General features: G+C 46.6%; 1 protein-coding gene across 2 annotated transcripts in view; it reads left to right on the forward strand.

The window, feature by feature from the left end:
- The window catches only part of ABCA4 (ATP binding cassette subfamily A member 4), a 128,961-nt gene that overhangs the window by 63,021 nt on the left and 51,064 nt on the right, over positions 1-14,876 (forward strand). For both annotated transcript variants that reach the window (XM_045382934.2, NM_001319343.1), the window contains 7 exon segments: positions 766-987; positions 2,269-2,473; positions 5,948-6,013; positions 8,841-8,930; positions 10,632-10,806; positions 13,044-13,175; positions 14,329-14,468. In XM_045382934.2, coding sequence (XP_045238869.2) covers positions 766-987; positions 2,269-2,473; positions 5,948-6,013; positions 8,841-8,930; positions 10,632-10,806; positions 13,044-13,175; positions 14,329-14,468 — 1,030 coding nt within the window.

The raw sequence follows: 14,876 nt of genomic DNA on the forward strand, positions 1-14,876 counted from the left end.
TGTTTTCACCTGTGTGGGTAGCAAATCTCAGAAAATCAAGTACAGATGATGGTATCGGGCAGGCCAGGCCCCAGGCAAAACGTCGAAGCTCCTCTGGAGTCCCCTCCCATCTCCCTCTTTTGTTTCCCATATACCTGGTTTATCCAGGGCCCTGGAGATGCTCCAAGACGCCCTACCTAGGTCTTCCTCCCTTGTCCCAGCCATATTTCTCCACATTACCACTCTTCTCACCGAGGATTTGTTTACTTAACACTTAATAAATACTATTAAAAGAGAAACTGAGGCACATTAAAATGTTAAAGAGTTGATTCCAGCAAACAGTGATTCACAGGAGGCTCCAGATCACAAGTGGTTCAGGGCACCTCTGAGGGGTAGGGAAGCAAGACAAAGAAAAACAAAGCAAGTATTTGATTGGTTCACATGGAAAGTGCCTGATTAGAAGTAGTGGGCAGTTTGTGACTAGTTAACTTTCTCTGAGTTGGGTTTTGGTTTGCTGATGTAGGAACACAGAATGCTGGGGCCGTTTCAGCCTAATGGTCTCCCAATTAATTTTTTTTAACATTACTGATGACTGATAGGAGTCTAATGTGTTACTCTTCCCAGGGAAAATGGCATTCCTAGGATTAAAGGAACTCAGCGCATGGAGTGTGCATTGTAGAAATTTAGACAGTAACAACAGGCTCGTGGGAGAGAGCGCTTTAGGGCAGAGTGAGAAGGCATCCGGACAAGGGCAGGCATTACTGACGCGTGGCCTCTTGGTTTCAGCATGGAAGAATCCTACATTACAGCGACCCATTCATCCTCTTCCTGTTCTTGTTGGCTTTCTCCACTGCCACCATCATGCTATGCTTCCTGCTCAGCACCTTCTTCTCCAAGGCCAGTGTGGCAGCAGCCTGTAGTGGCGTCATCTATTTCACCCTCTACCTGCCACACATCCTGTGCTTCGCCTGGCAGGACCGCATGACCGCTGAGCTGAAGAAGGCTGTGGTGAGGCCCTTGGGCTGGCCCCTGTCCTATGACACGTTTCCTTGGAAGGGTCTGTAGCAGTCCTGAAGACCCAGCCTGCCCTTTAAGGGCGTCCACTTTGCCTTTGACCTAAGGTTAAAAGGTTCATGTGAGGCTAAAAGGTACAGGGGCAAAAGTGGGAGCAGTCCTCACCCTGAGCGATGCAACAGTGAGCTCACCACACCTGCTTGATTCATCTGCCCTGGAAAGTCATTAAAAAACCAGTTCAACTCATGGGTCCCTTGGTTTACTCACAAGAGAGAGCTAGCAGCGCATTTCACTGGTTTTCCTTTCCCACTCTTTGAGAAGAATCAGAAGGGAAGGAGCTCGCCACTTTACTCTCTGTCTAAAGAGATGTTTCCATTAATTAAAAGTTTTTGTTTTGCTTCAGAACAAACTTGGAGTATTTCCACAAGTATCTTTAACATGCTCTACGAGTGCTTGCAGAAAGAAGTGCAGAAATGAGACTGTCCACAGAGTCAGGCTTGCCGGCCAGGAGAGGACTCCAGAAACTGACTTCTGATGGCCTGAGAAACTTCCTAGTTCACAATTCCCAGACCCAGACAAAGAGCACTGTCTTTTCTCTAATTGTTTTCAAATGGGCCATTTCCACCCTCTAATCAGCCTCTGGCCCTGGAGGGTGCAGTTCCCCTCGTCCTCCGGAGTCTCCCTGTCTCTGTGCTGTAGAGTCAAGAAGGGATGACCACCTGCCCTCGCTGGGAAAAGACAGAAAGTCTGACTTGTTCTCACGACTCACACTTATTAGGCTCCAGAGGTGTCAGGGCATCTGCCTTTCATTTCTTAGGTTAAATAAGAAATCAATCGCTGCCATTTATAGCACCCAATTTTCTAAAATGATCACAATGGATTAGTGGCAAGAAATCTTTATGACTCATCTGTGGGCAGAGCTGGGCTATTTTGGTAATCCTTGAGTAGGCAGATGGAACTTTGAGGCCACCTTCTTGGGTACATAGATCACTAGGAAGCTATAGGTCTCGCAACTGTGGGTTAGGGCTGGGCTGAGAATTGTTTCATGTTTTTTGTGACTGTATAGCTAGAGACTCTCTTGTTTGCAGACAGACACTCTGAACTCCCCCTAGCTGTCTAGAGAAAGACTGCCTTCACCCCTCCTGAGGTGACCTTACACTGGGAGGCAATGGGGACCCTCTTTTGGCCCTCCCCTCTACCTTGAGGGCATCTGGGTGCTGTTGCATTGGATAAAAGGCACTGCTCATTTTCTGTGCCCTCTCTGCCTCACTGCAGAGCCTGCTGTCTCCAGTGGCATTTGGATTTGGCACTGAGTACCTGGTTCGCTTTGAAGAGCAAGGCCTGGGGCTGCAGTGGAGCAACATCGGGAACAGTCCCACGGAAGGGGACGAATTCAGCTTCCTGATGTCCATGCAGATGATGCTCCTTGATGCTGCTGTCTACGGCTTACTCGCTTGGTACCTTGACCAGGTGTTTCCAGGTAAGCATCCCCCTCTATAGGGTAAAGGTAATTGAGTTCTTCAGATCCCCAGCTCTCTCCATTCATCTAGTTTAAATTTCATTGCTTCCAAGCTCTTTGTCAGAACCAGCATTTGAAGTTTAAATCTAGAAGTAAAAAATCCACCAGCCAATCCTACTGGCTTTACTTGAGAAACAAATCCAGAATCTGATCTCCTGTCACCACCCAACCTTCCCAATCCCAGCCTCTTCCTTCCACTACCACCTCACATCAGTCCATTTTCCACACTGTATTCAGGGAGATCCTTTCAGAATCAAGGTCATATGGTGTCAGCCCTCTCTGTCAAATGCCTCCACTGGCTTTTCCTCTTGTTCAGAGTAAAACCTGGTGTCTCAACCCTGGCCTCCAAGATGCTTCATTATCTAGCCTCCAACTTTCTTCCTCATCTCATGATTTTCCCTTCTCCTCCATGTTCCTCTGCTCCAGCCACGTCGGCCTCCTTACTGACTGTTTAATACACCAAGTGCATTTCCTCTTCAGGGCCTTTCCACCTGCTGTTCTCATGCCAGAAGCACGTTTCTCTCCCCCGAGCCCCCAACCCGTCCCTCGGATCTGCAGGCTTGCTTCCTTACTTTGTTAAGGTCTTTGTTCAAATGTCACATTATCACAGGGATCTTTCCAGACTGAAGAGATCTACATATCTATGGCTCTATAAACAACATTCCTTCAGGGTTCCCATCCCCTTACCCTACTTTATTTTGAGGAACATTCTTCACCATCTGTTACGATGATGTATCTTATTATGCATGTATTTACTGACTCTCTGCCCTTAGTAGAAATGAGCCCAGAGGGCAGGCACGTGGTCTATTTTGTTAACTGTGACAGTCCCAGTGCCCAGAATAGTGCCTGACTTTTGGTGGCACTGAATAAATATCTAATTAATCTGTAGCATGGAAAATCATCTTTTGTAAATTGGCTGTTTGCACAGTCGTGTATTTACTTGGTAGAAAATCAAATTTTCCTTCAAATTAGCATTTTCTGCTCACTAGAGCTGCCTCACCTTCATCTGAGTGGTCTCCAAATCAGCCGACAGCCTTCTTGTGCTATAGCAGCCATGCCTGGCTCTTGATGCTGTAGCCAAGAGCAGGCAAGGGACGGTGAGGCTGGTCCAGTCCATGAGGAGGGACAAACCCACAGCTCTCAGATCATCTCAGGGTAGCCTTTGTTGGCAGAAATAGGTAGGCAGCCACCCTCAATAGGAGGAAGGCCTCTAGACTGGGTCAGGAGGCCTGGGTTTGCATCCTAGTGGTATGGGTGCATTCGTTTACTAGAGCTGCCATAACAAAATACCACTAATTGGACGGCTTAGACAACAGCCATTTATATCTCACAGCTCTGAAGGCTAGAAGTCCAAAATCAAGGTGTTAGCAGGGCCATGCTCCCTCTGAAACCTATAGGTGCTTGGCCACTCCTTGACTTGTAGATGCACCCTTCTGATCCTTCATTTGCACATGGCATTCTCCCTGTCTTACATGGCCATCTTATAAGGACATCAGCTGGACTGGATTAGGGGCCTATCTTGCTCCCATGTGACCTCATCTCAACTAATCACGTCTGCAATGACCCTGTTCCTAAACAAGGCCACATTATGAGGTACCTGGGGTTAGCGCTCTGGTGTCTTTTTTCTTGACACCACTTCTGACACCAAATGTGTGTTTTGGTTTTTGTTGTTGTTGTTGTTGTTGTTTTGGCACCAACCAATTCTCCTATATTAATGGGTTGTCCAAGAATTCAATTGAATTCTGACACTATCCAGAATTCACACAGACCCCACGGGTTCAGTCCCATAAGACTGCCCCTCTTCAGATGCCAGCTGGAAATGTGGTGCCCAGGCTACCCACACTTTTGCCAAAGTCCTGTACTTACAATCACAGCTTTAAAATGAAGGATATAGCTCAGGAACCGCCACATGGAAGAGAAGCATGGTATGGGATTGGGGGCAGAGCTTCTATGCTTTCTCTAGACACACCACCCTCCCAGCACCTCAAAGTGTTCAGCAACCCAGAAGTCCTCCAAATCTTGTTGTTCAAGAGTTTTCATAACCCTGTCTCCAGCTCCCTACTCCCCTACTGGAGGTTGGGGGTTGGGACTGAAAGTTCCATTCTTCACATGTCTGGAGGTCGAGGGTTGGGACTGAAAGTTCCATTCTTCACATGGGTGGTCTTTCTGGCGACCAGTCCCAAGAAACTGCAGCTATCTTGGGGCTCTACCCTGAGTCACATCATTAGCATAAACTCAGATGTGGTAGAGGAAGGGGCTCATTATGAATAAAAAAAGACACTCCTTTCTGCCAGGAAATTCCAAGGGTTTTAGGAGATCTGTGCCCTGCACAGGACCTGGGAACAAAGACCAAGTATATTTTGTATTATGTCACAGACCCCAACATATCTTTTTGGAGGGAGACCAAATTCAACCCATGACGGTGACTTTGAACAAGACACTTGAACTTAGTCTGTTTTTTCTATCCTACTAGACTGTTGGAAAGAAATATAATAGATGAAAATTAGTTGATTAAAATTGAAATTTGTGCATAATTCAAAAGTTTTATTTTAGCCAAGCTAAAGCTTTCATTTATTCACCAGCTATTTACTGAGCAGCACATGTGTGTGAGGCTCAGCAGGGCCAAGTTCCGGGAATAGAGCAGTGGAGATAAAGATCCAGACCTGCCCCGAGGAATAGACAGTTCAATGGCAGCAAAGGCCATGAAACATATGGCAACTCTTAAAAAAAGCTGAGACCATGATTCTACAAAATCAACATTTTGTAGGGAGCAGAACTTTCAAAGAGAACTGGACTAGAAATTTGGGGGTCTTTTTCTTGGAACCCTGGTGGATCCAGCAGAATGAGGGGTGGGGGTGTAGAGTTAAAAACAGTGACATTAGAACTAGATTACCTGTGTTGGAATTCCTACATTTCTGTTTAACTCTCTGTGACCAGGGGCAACTATCTGTGACCAGGGGTTGATGGCTCAAGCTCCGTGTGCCTCAGTTTCCTTTCTCACAAGAATAATATTACTACCTACCTCCTGGGATTGTTTTGGGGTTTAAATTATTTAACACATGGAAAGCACTCACAGCAATGCCTGCCACAGAAAGAATATCCAGTACATGTTAGTGATGATCACCATTATTATTATCTGACTCCTGGAAAAGGACTTGATTTAATAATCTCATGAAACATTTTTTTGGAAAACTAATGTCAACCAAGATTATTGGTCTTGCTGTTGCTTATAACACCCCAAAAACATGACCGTGTGGATAAAAATATGTTGGAAGGAGAAGTCTTTCTAGGAGCCTGAGAATAGCCGTGTAATGATAACTACAAATATCTGTAGTTACAATTTGAGGTAGATAAACTCTGGATCTTATAGAACTGCGGTAAGGTAGGATAGGGAGACTCCTTCGACCTTCTCTGTTTATTTGTTTTTATTTTTAGGAGACTATGGAACCCCGCTTCCTTGGTACTTTCTTCTGCAAGAGTCGTATTGGCTTGGCGGTGAAGGTGAGTCCTTTAAAACACAAATCTGAATGTTTGAAATCAGCTCCTTGGGCTCTGTGCAGGATGCACATGGGTCACAGAGGTGGCCCTCTATGTAAACGGTGTGATTCCTGATGAGTCAGCTGCCTTCTGGGACTCTGCCCCTTGATAGGCATTGCAGCGTCTGGGAGCCCACCTTTCACGAGTCGCTGGGCCCTGTGTGATCATGAATGGCTGATCATGGATAAAGCCCTGTGTCCTGGACACTTTGTCCAGTAGACTAAATTGCCCTATTTAAAAAAGGCCAAGCCACTTCAGGGTTCAAAGAACTTTTGCAGCTTTTCAGTATAAAGCAGAAATCCAGGGAATCATGAAGGAACCTTTGCATTCGTGTCCCACTGCCTTCCTCGTGCCTTTTCATTCTTCTCTGCCTTTTCCAAATATAAGTAAGTTTATTCTCCCAAGATGCAGACGCCTCCTGGGGCTGAGGCAGAGCTGTTGATCTTCACCGTAATGCCTCAGATTCTCCCGGTGTTGATCTTTCTTAGGGGTGGGGAAGAAGGCTGAAAGGGCATTTGCCCACAACACATCTTAGGTAAAAGGCACCTTTACTACTGAACCAAACAGGAGGCCTAACTAGAGAAAGTTCTAGAAGCAGGGAAAAACAGACTCTTTTGTGAGGTTTGAGAAAGCAAAGAAATTCCAGAGTGTGAGCGGGGGGCTCCCCTAGAGCTGGGAGGCTCTGCAAGTGAAGGAAGTACTCTCCCATCTGTTTGTTGCTCACCTACCTGTTCTTTACTTTGTATTATTGGGCCTGGGCCAGGACTTATCCTGTAAGCACTGAGATTGATGTTTGTTTTCTCTAGGGGAGTAGTCTAGGGCCTTTAAAAGGCTTGGCCAGGTTTTTTTTTTTTTTTTTTTTTCTTTTGTTTTTTTGCTTTTGTTTTCACAGGGTCAAACCAACAGCACTTCAACAGCTCAGGATTTTTTCATTGTATTGGCTTATTCATCTTGTCTACCTGTAAACTTGTTAATTGTTTACTATAATAAAATTATCATATAATAAATGAAAAATTTCAACACAGGGGTGTATTCCTAGAATGTTTTTAATGTCAATGAATATCAGGGCTTGTGGGCATTTTTTTTTTTTCTCTACAATCCCAACAGATACTCTGCCTCTTAAGAAAAAAAGAAGTCATAAGAAAAATATGCTCCTTCAAAAGTGAATCACAAATATGTTTGCCAACGGGAGGCAAATATTTTTCACCTGTCTCATAGGCTGGACTGAAATGGATTTCGAAAACTCTCCAAAACCAGAAAAGAGCTGAGGGTCTCTACCCAACCTCCCTCCTTTCACAGATTAAAAAATAAAAAATGGAGTCCAGGAGACAGCCAGTATCTTCCCCCATTGGTCACTTGGGACAAAATCTGGAACTTGCACATATATTGCCTGGCAGGAAACTCATTCCAGTGATTAAACTCTTTAAGAGGATGTTTCCTCTTGCTATTTCATTACCTATTTGTGCAGTTTGATAGCTAGTAAAGTGATCAAGGGAACCATGGGGCATAGATTCAAAAGTCCTTCAGGCAAGAGAGCCAGACTCCGCCTCAAAAAAAAAAAAAAAAAAAAAGTCCTTCAGGAAGCAGAAGTAGAAGAAGAGTACTAGAGGCGGCAGGTCCCTGACCACCGGGCCCACTACCTGCCGCTCCAGCACACTTCCTGCACGTTTTCAGAGGGCAGGGGACAGAGGGGCCCTGGGTGGCTGTTGCATTGAGAAATCTCGCCCTGCTCTTGTGTGTGCACTTGAGGCCGAGAGCCCTTGGATGCTTGGTGACAGTGGTTTCCTCCCGTCCCTGCCTTCCTGTCTGGCAGACCGACTGGTCCTTCTGCTTCTCTTCCCCTTCCAGGATGTCCTGATGTCTTTTTAAACCAAATGCCAAGTTTGCCAAAAAGTGTCTGTGTGTGTGTGTGTCTGTGTGTGTGTGTGCAATGTGTGTGTTTATACCACACTTCACAATTTGTCCAGGCTTGTATTAATACCATCACCTGGTGTTAATTCCAAGATACTTAAATGCCCATCTAGGTGAATTTCTCAGGTAAACCATTTCTCAAGCTGTAGTTTAAGCTGGCTGGCCGTCATAGCACTTTGAATAGACTTTGTTTATGTTTTTGTTTTTTGAGACAGAGTCTCACTCTGTTGCCCAGGCTGGAGTGCAGTGGCGCTATCTTGGCTCACTGCAACCTCCGCCTCCCGGGTTCAAGTGATTCTCCTGCCTCAGCCTCCTGAGTAGCTGGGATCACAGGTGAGCACCACCACACCCGGCTAATTTTTTTATTTTTAGTAGATACGGGATTTCACCATGTTGGTCAGACTGGTCTCAAACTCCTGACCTTGTGATCTGCCGGCCTTGGCCTCCCAAAGTGCTGGGATTACAGGGGTGAGCCACCACATCTGGCCCCTGAATAGACTTTTACTCAAGGTTCGCCATGACTTTCACATGTTTTGGATTGGAGTAAAATGGACCAGTGATGGGCTAAAGAAAATTAACTCATTTCAAATTCAAAACTGGTTTTCTTAATTTTTTAAAAATCACAATTTCTGAAACTGTGGGCTCCTCCTGGCACCTTGAGAGGAGGAGGTGAAACTCTCCAAGTCTGAAGCTCCTGTTACAAATCTTCCTCTGGGACTGGCAAAGATTGTGCGATCATGCTTGAGTACCTCACAGCCCTAAAGCAGGTCAGAGGCTGGCTAGGAAACTCATTTGCTCCCCGTACCTCTCCCCTCCTTTCCTGCCTTTGCTGGTTCTCAGCTCCCGGAGGTAGAGTAACAGTGGCTTCTGATTGGTGCAGGGTGTTCAACCAGAGAAGAAAGAGCCCTGGAAAAGACCGAGCCCCTAACAGAGGAAACGGAGGATCCGGAACACCCAGAAGGAATACACGGTAAAACCCCAATAAAGAATGCACAGCAGAGGCGAGGAAAAGGCTCTAAGCACTGCAGAGGGCCAGAGCAAAACATCTCATGGCAAGGGTGGAAAGAAGCCCAGGAAACTGACTCTCTCTGTTAACAAGTGTTAAACCAGATCGCTTCTCAGAGGTCCATCTGCATGTGTGTGGAATGAATGGTTCAGCCCAGACATTAGCGCATATTTCCTGGAGAAAGCAAATACCAACTATGTAGTGTGCCTGTGCCCTTGTTAGGCAAATCCCAAGTGGGTTGCACAAATGTGCTGACTTCCGAGGATTTAGCAAGAACAATAACTTTGGTCACTGGGACTTAAAGCGGATATGAGCTATAAGGAAAGACAAAAATAAATGCTTCTGTGTCCAGGGGGAAAGAGACTCCAGGGGAGCTGACTACACTTCACTTACGGCTTACAAATCTAGAAGGCCATTCATTGAAACCATCAGAAGCCTTTCCTGACAGTGGAAGTTACCTAATAATCCCTAAACTGATGACCCAGGTTTACAAGTTGTGTTTTTCCTGGCTTTTGCTGCCCTCATCTTCTCTCTTAAACTAGTTCTGTATTTTTCCCAAGGCTTTTCATTCCCTAAGCATATGCATTTCTCTGTGGCCAAAATGCTCTGGGTTTAGACAGGCAGCACAGCCCCCGGGCTCTGCCTGACAGGGCAGGAGAGGGTCTGGCTTTTATCCCTCCAGCCCACCACTGCCCACTGTAGTACACCATGCCTCTGGGCAGATCCTCCTCCCACAGTGGAAAGTCGAGGCTGAAATCAGGAGGCTGGGGACTGATTCCACCTCAGTTGCAGGCAAGGCCAGGTGGCACAGACAGAAGAAACAGTGGAATTTCTCCCCCTAGGGAAACAAATGCTTAGAGCTACAGTATTAAGATGACAAATTAAGCTGTGCCATATAGGGTGAAATGAAGCAGTGAGAGACGGGAGGTGAGGGAGAAGTGAGAGCACTAGGTGAGCGTCTGCAGTGGAGGGCGCATGGGAGGAGGAAGGAGGGGAGTGGGATTTGAGGGATGGTGATGGGGAAGCGTGGACTGCCCTACCCACCTAATTGGAAAACTCTGGGAGTTCTGAGGAGCAAGAAGCCTTAGTCAAAGTCAACTCAAAGATTCAAGCCAAGGTGACTAGGAGAATGGCGGTCCAGAAAAGGTCATGAGAGAGTCTGAAAGCAGATGTTGTTTTGGGAAGATGAAGAGCCTAAGCCGCTTCCAGAAATTCATGAGGAAATGCCCCATGGACTGTTGGCAATGAGGGCCTAGGACCAAGGTTGAGCTTGGGGCCAACTCTCCCTATAGACAGTGAGTGCACTCTGATGAGCGTGGGCTCTGGGTTCAAATCCCGACTCTGCCACTCATGCCTATGTGTCCTTAATAGGAGAGTTGATGTCTCTGTGTCTGAGGTTTCCTCGGCTATGGAAATGTGCCTAATAAATGTTTACACCTTAGGACTGTTATGAAAGTACATTGAGGTAATTTGTGTAAAGCAGTTGAAGCAGTGCCTAGCATATAGGAGGTGCTATATAAATGTTTGATGCTATTATTACTATTATTATTCTGCAGTCTACAGGGGCAGGTGATGTTACAGGCAGAAGACAAGGTCTGGAGAAAAAGCCCTGGGGCCGTGTAATTAGGCATTATGTTTACATCATGTTCATTATTTTCCTCCAAGACTCCTTCTTTGAACGTGAGCATCCAGGGTGGGTTCCTGGGGTATGTGTGAAGAATCTGGTGAAGATTTTTGAGCCCTATGGCCGGCCAGCTGTGGACCGTCTGAACATCACCTTCTACGAGAACCAGATCACCGCATTCCTCGGCCACAATGGAGCAGGGAAAACCACCACCTTGTGAGTCTTCCAGCAGAGAAGCTGGCTGCCGTGCTAGCCTGTCATTTCCTGGCTTAGTCTTTCCCTGTCAGCGGCTGTCTCCTCTTTCCCACAAAGTTTAGTGACAAATATTTGTGGCCCCAAGAATGTGTAAAAGCTTGCTGCAGTATTCAAAGCTCACTCATATGTATTCTCTTGAGGGGGAGGTAGAATAAGTTTATTGCCCCTTTTGTGTGCCGGGGAAGTGGACATTCATTCAGAGAGTTGAAGTGACTTTCCTGAGGCCACCGAATTGTCATGGCTCAGTGGGGGCAAAAGCCAGGCACCGCGGTTGCCTCTTGTTTCTCACACCTTGAGTCTTTCCCCCATCCCAACAGTCCATGGTGGTGATCAAGTCATGGCCACTGTCACCACGTGCACGGAAGCTATAGAATCCTGCTATTTCCCTATTTCCTTTCTCTTTTCTTTGCTTTCTTTTTTTTTTTTTTTTTTTTTTTTTTTTTTTTTTTTTTTTTTTTTTTTGAGACAGTGTCTCACTCCATTACCCATGCTGGAGTGCAGTGGTGAGTGCAGTGGTGCGATCTTGGCTCACTGCAACCTCCACCTCCCAGGATCAAGCGATTCTCCCACCTCAGCCTCCCAAGTTGGTGGGACTACAGGTGCATACCACCACACCCAGCTAATTTTTGTATCTTTTTTTTTTTTTTTTTTTTTTTTTTTAGTAGAGACAGGGTTTCACCATGTTGGCCAGGCTGGTCTCAAACTCCTGACCTCAGGTGATCTGCCCACTTCAGCTTCCCAAAGTGCTGGGATTACAGGCATGAGCCACCACACCAGGCAGAGTCCTGCTATTTTCAAGGAAAATTCCTTTTCCTGCCAATCATTAGGCAGGCTTCAACATCAGCTGATAAGGGTTAGTGGTAGTTCTGGAGAAAGTAAAAAAAAAAAAAAAAAAATCAGTCTCTAGAGGGGCCTGTGGAGTAACCGCCTGGCAACAGAAGGTCAGGGCACGGAAGGCGAAGGGCTCTGCGTGGACCTGTCAGCTCCGCAGGCGTCCCACTGTCCTCCAAGGGACCCGAGCGCCATCTGCTGAGAGGAGAACAGGGCCTGCCATGGTTTCCCAAGGAGCAGCAGACATGGACCTCGCAGGGGGCAGTGAACCCACGTGACACAGTCTTCACGTCCTTTGGAGAACCCCAGGAAGGAACAGCAGTGTGTACACCCTGTGATGGAATGTTCTCTAGGGCGGTTCAGTGTGAATGGAATGTGCGGCCGGTGCCATTCTATTTGGTTCTGTTTCCCTCTAGTGGTTGATCCGCGGAGATTTCAGCTTCTCCATCAGGACAAGTTCAGATAGCCTGAGATGGTATCAGAACTCAGGGACAGAGCTGGGTGTGGTGGTCCTGCATCCATCTGATGTCTCTCCGTGCTAACTGATACGGTCAGAGAGCTGGAAGCAAAGTCCAGCACCCCAGGGCTCCGCAAAGGCAAACACATTACTTCATCAGCTGCTGACATGCAACTTCCCCTGGGGGTTAAAACAGTGTTTAATACTAACAGTAATCATATTTTTGAGTTTTACTTTATGCTGGCTCTGTTCTAATGTTGTAAGTGTATTAACTCATTTAAGCCTTACAACAACCTAGGGACATGGGAGTCATAGTTCCCATTTAAAAAAAAAAAAAAAAAATGCCCACCGTTGCTCTTGGGCTTTTTATGTTTTGGATCCAAAGCTAATACTGATGGTGGTAATTCCCATGCCTGGCTTCCATCAGTTAATCAACAAATACCTAGGACTGCTTAGTTATCGCCTTCATCAAGACCTTACCTGGCTTTATGATGATGACACCTGGCTTTTCAATAGCCATGACTGCTCACCCAAGAGGCAAAGCCTTGAGTCATGCACCAAACATCTTTTATTGATCCTCTCCAACACTAGGCTCCGTGATGGCTGAGCTGGGGATACCTGTGACTGCACATGAACATTCTGAGGCTGGGAATCCCAGAGGCCCTCAGCGTTGGCCTGGGAGCCCCAGGAAATAAGTAGCAGAGAAGGACGGCCGAGGTGGCCCTCTGCATTAGGGCCTGGATGCACACGCTGGTGCTAAGGGGGCCCCACAGCTAATAGCAGTTTGGGTTTGATTGACAGCTCAGGCAGGAATCCAGTGAGAGTTCTCACTGAACACGGTGTGGGGCGGCCCTCCTAAGGCATGTTGCTAAAGGCCATCTCTTCTGCCACTGACTCCTGTGTTCCGCAGGTCCATCCTGACGGGTCTGTTGCCACCAACCTCTGGGACTGTGCTCGTTGGGGGAAGGGACATTGAAACCAGCCTGGATGCAATCCGGCAGAGCCTTGGCATGTGTCCACAGCACAACATCCTGTTCCACCAGTAAGCAACGCAGGAACTGAGACCTCCCCATCCCGTCTCCTCACCTCTGCCCCCAGCACACTTTTCTAGAGCCCAGCTCAGGGGTGCTGGGCCTGGGCACAGGCAGAGATACAGACTCTTATTTGGTTTCCCCTGTGTTTAAGGTCCTTTGTCCTACTTGTAGTGAGAATTGTCCCTCAGAATATGGGACTCTGGCTCTGCTGCTCAGAGCTGAGGGCTCCCCCCTCAGAAGGGTGAGGCTGCCTTCACTCTGACAGAGCAGCTGATTGATCCCCTAGCCCCTTCTGCAGCCCTGAAGTACTTCCTTTCAGGGACCAAAGACAGGAGGACCACTGTTCCTTTTTCCTGCGTAAGCCACGGCATGAAAGGCAAACTTTTCAGGGGGCTTTTCAGTTACTTTTTTCCCCCAATAAGGTATCTTTTATTTCTTATCTAAGAAGCTATGCGTAGTCATTGTGAAAGAAAAAAAAGGAAGGGAGGAAGGAAGGGAGGGAGGGAGGAAGAAAAGGAAGGAAGTAAGAAAGGAAGGAAGGAGGAAGAAGGAAGGAAGGAGTGAAGGAAAAAAGAAAGGGAGAGAGGGAGGGGATGAAGGGAGGGGAGGGAAGGGAAGAAAAGGGAAGGGGAAGGAGGAAGGAAAGGGAAGGAGGGAGGAAGGAAATATAGGTAAACAAAAAATCGAAAATAAAAGTCAACTGTAATTTCACTACTCAGAGATAACCACTGTTAACATATTGGTATATAATTTTTTAGAACTTTCTCCTATACATGTATAGATAGATAAACACATATACTTTAAAATCATAAAGAATAGTAAAACTATGCATACAATTTTATAACCTGACATTTTTTTCAAAAAAGGATTGCTTTTTTAAATATAAGATATCATGAACATCTTTCATGTCATTACATATTCTTCTATAAAATAATATTTAATATTTACAGACTATTCCATTGTATGAATGAACCATGTAAGCCATCCTCTTATTAGCTATTTAAGCAGGGTCTGCTATTTTTGTTTTGTATCATAAACACCACTGCAGTGAGCATCTTGATTGCTAAATCAAGAATACTTGTCCTCAATTATTTCTGTAAGATCGGCTGCTAGAAGTGGAAGTGCTGAGCCATTGCTTTTCTTGTTGTCCCGTCCTCCTAGCCTCACCGTGGCTGAGCACATACTGTTCTATGCCCAGCTGAAAGGAAAGTCCTGGGAGGAGGCCCAGCTGGAGATGGAGGCCATGTTGGAGGACACAGGTCTCCACCACAAGCGGAATGAAGAGGCTCAGGATCTATCAGGTGCTGGGAGTTGGATGGAGACAGGGCCACAGATGGCAAATCCATGACTTCCCAGTGCACCCAGGAGGCAGGGGAGGCTTGGAGCAGGAGAGCTTCTAAGGGTGGGAACACCTCTGTGAAGTTACCCCAAAAAATCTAAAAGCAGCCCCCAGAGCATTATCCCTGCAGAGCAGTGTCTCACAGCAGCCTGGGTTTTATTTGTCCTGAAGTTGATGTGTTTGAACAGTCTTCAAAGGGTCTGATCCAAGGAGGCGATGGTTGCCCTTTCTGCATTTACAAAGCCTCAACAGTATTAGGGCTTTGAACGCTATGAACATCTAAGAGGCAGCATCAAACCGCTGCTGGATTAGGGTGCCCCCACAATGCCACTGGCCCTGAGCCTTTCTCGTCCCCACCCTCCACAGTCCC

The sequence above is a fragment of the Macaca fascicularis genome, chromosome 1 (genome assembly GCF_037993035.2).
Source record: "Macaca fascicularis isolate 582-1 chromosome 1, T2T-MFA8v1.1".
NCBI lineage: Eukaryota > Metazoa > Chordata > Mammalia > Primates > Cercopithecidae > Macaca > Macaca fascicularis.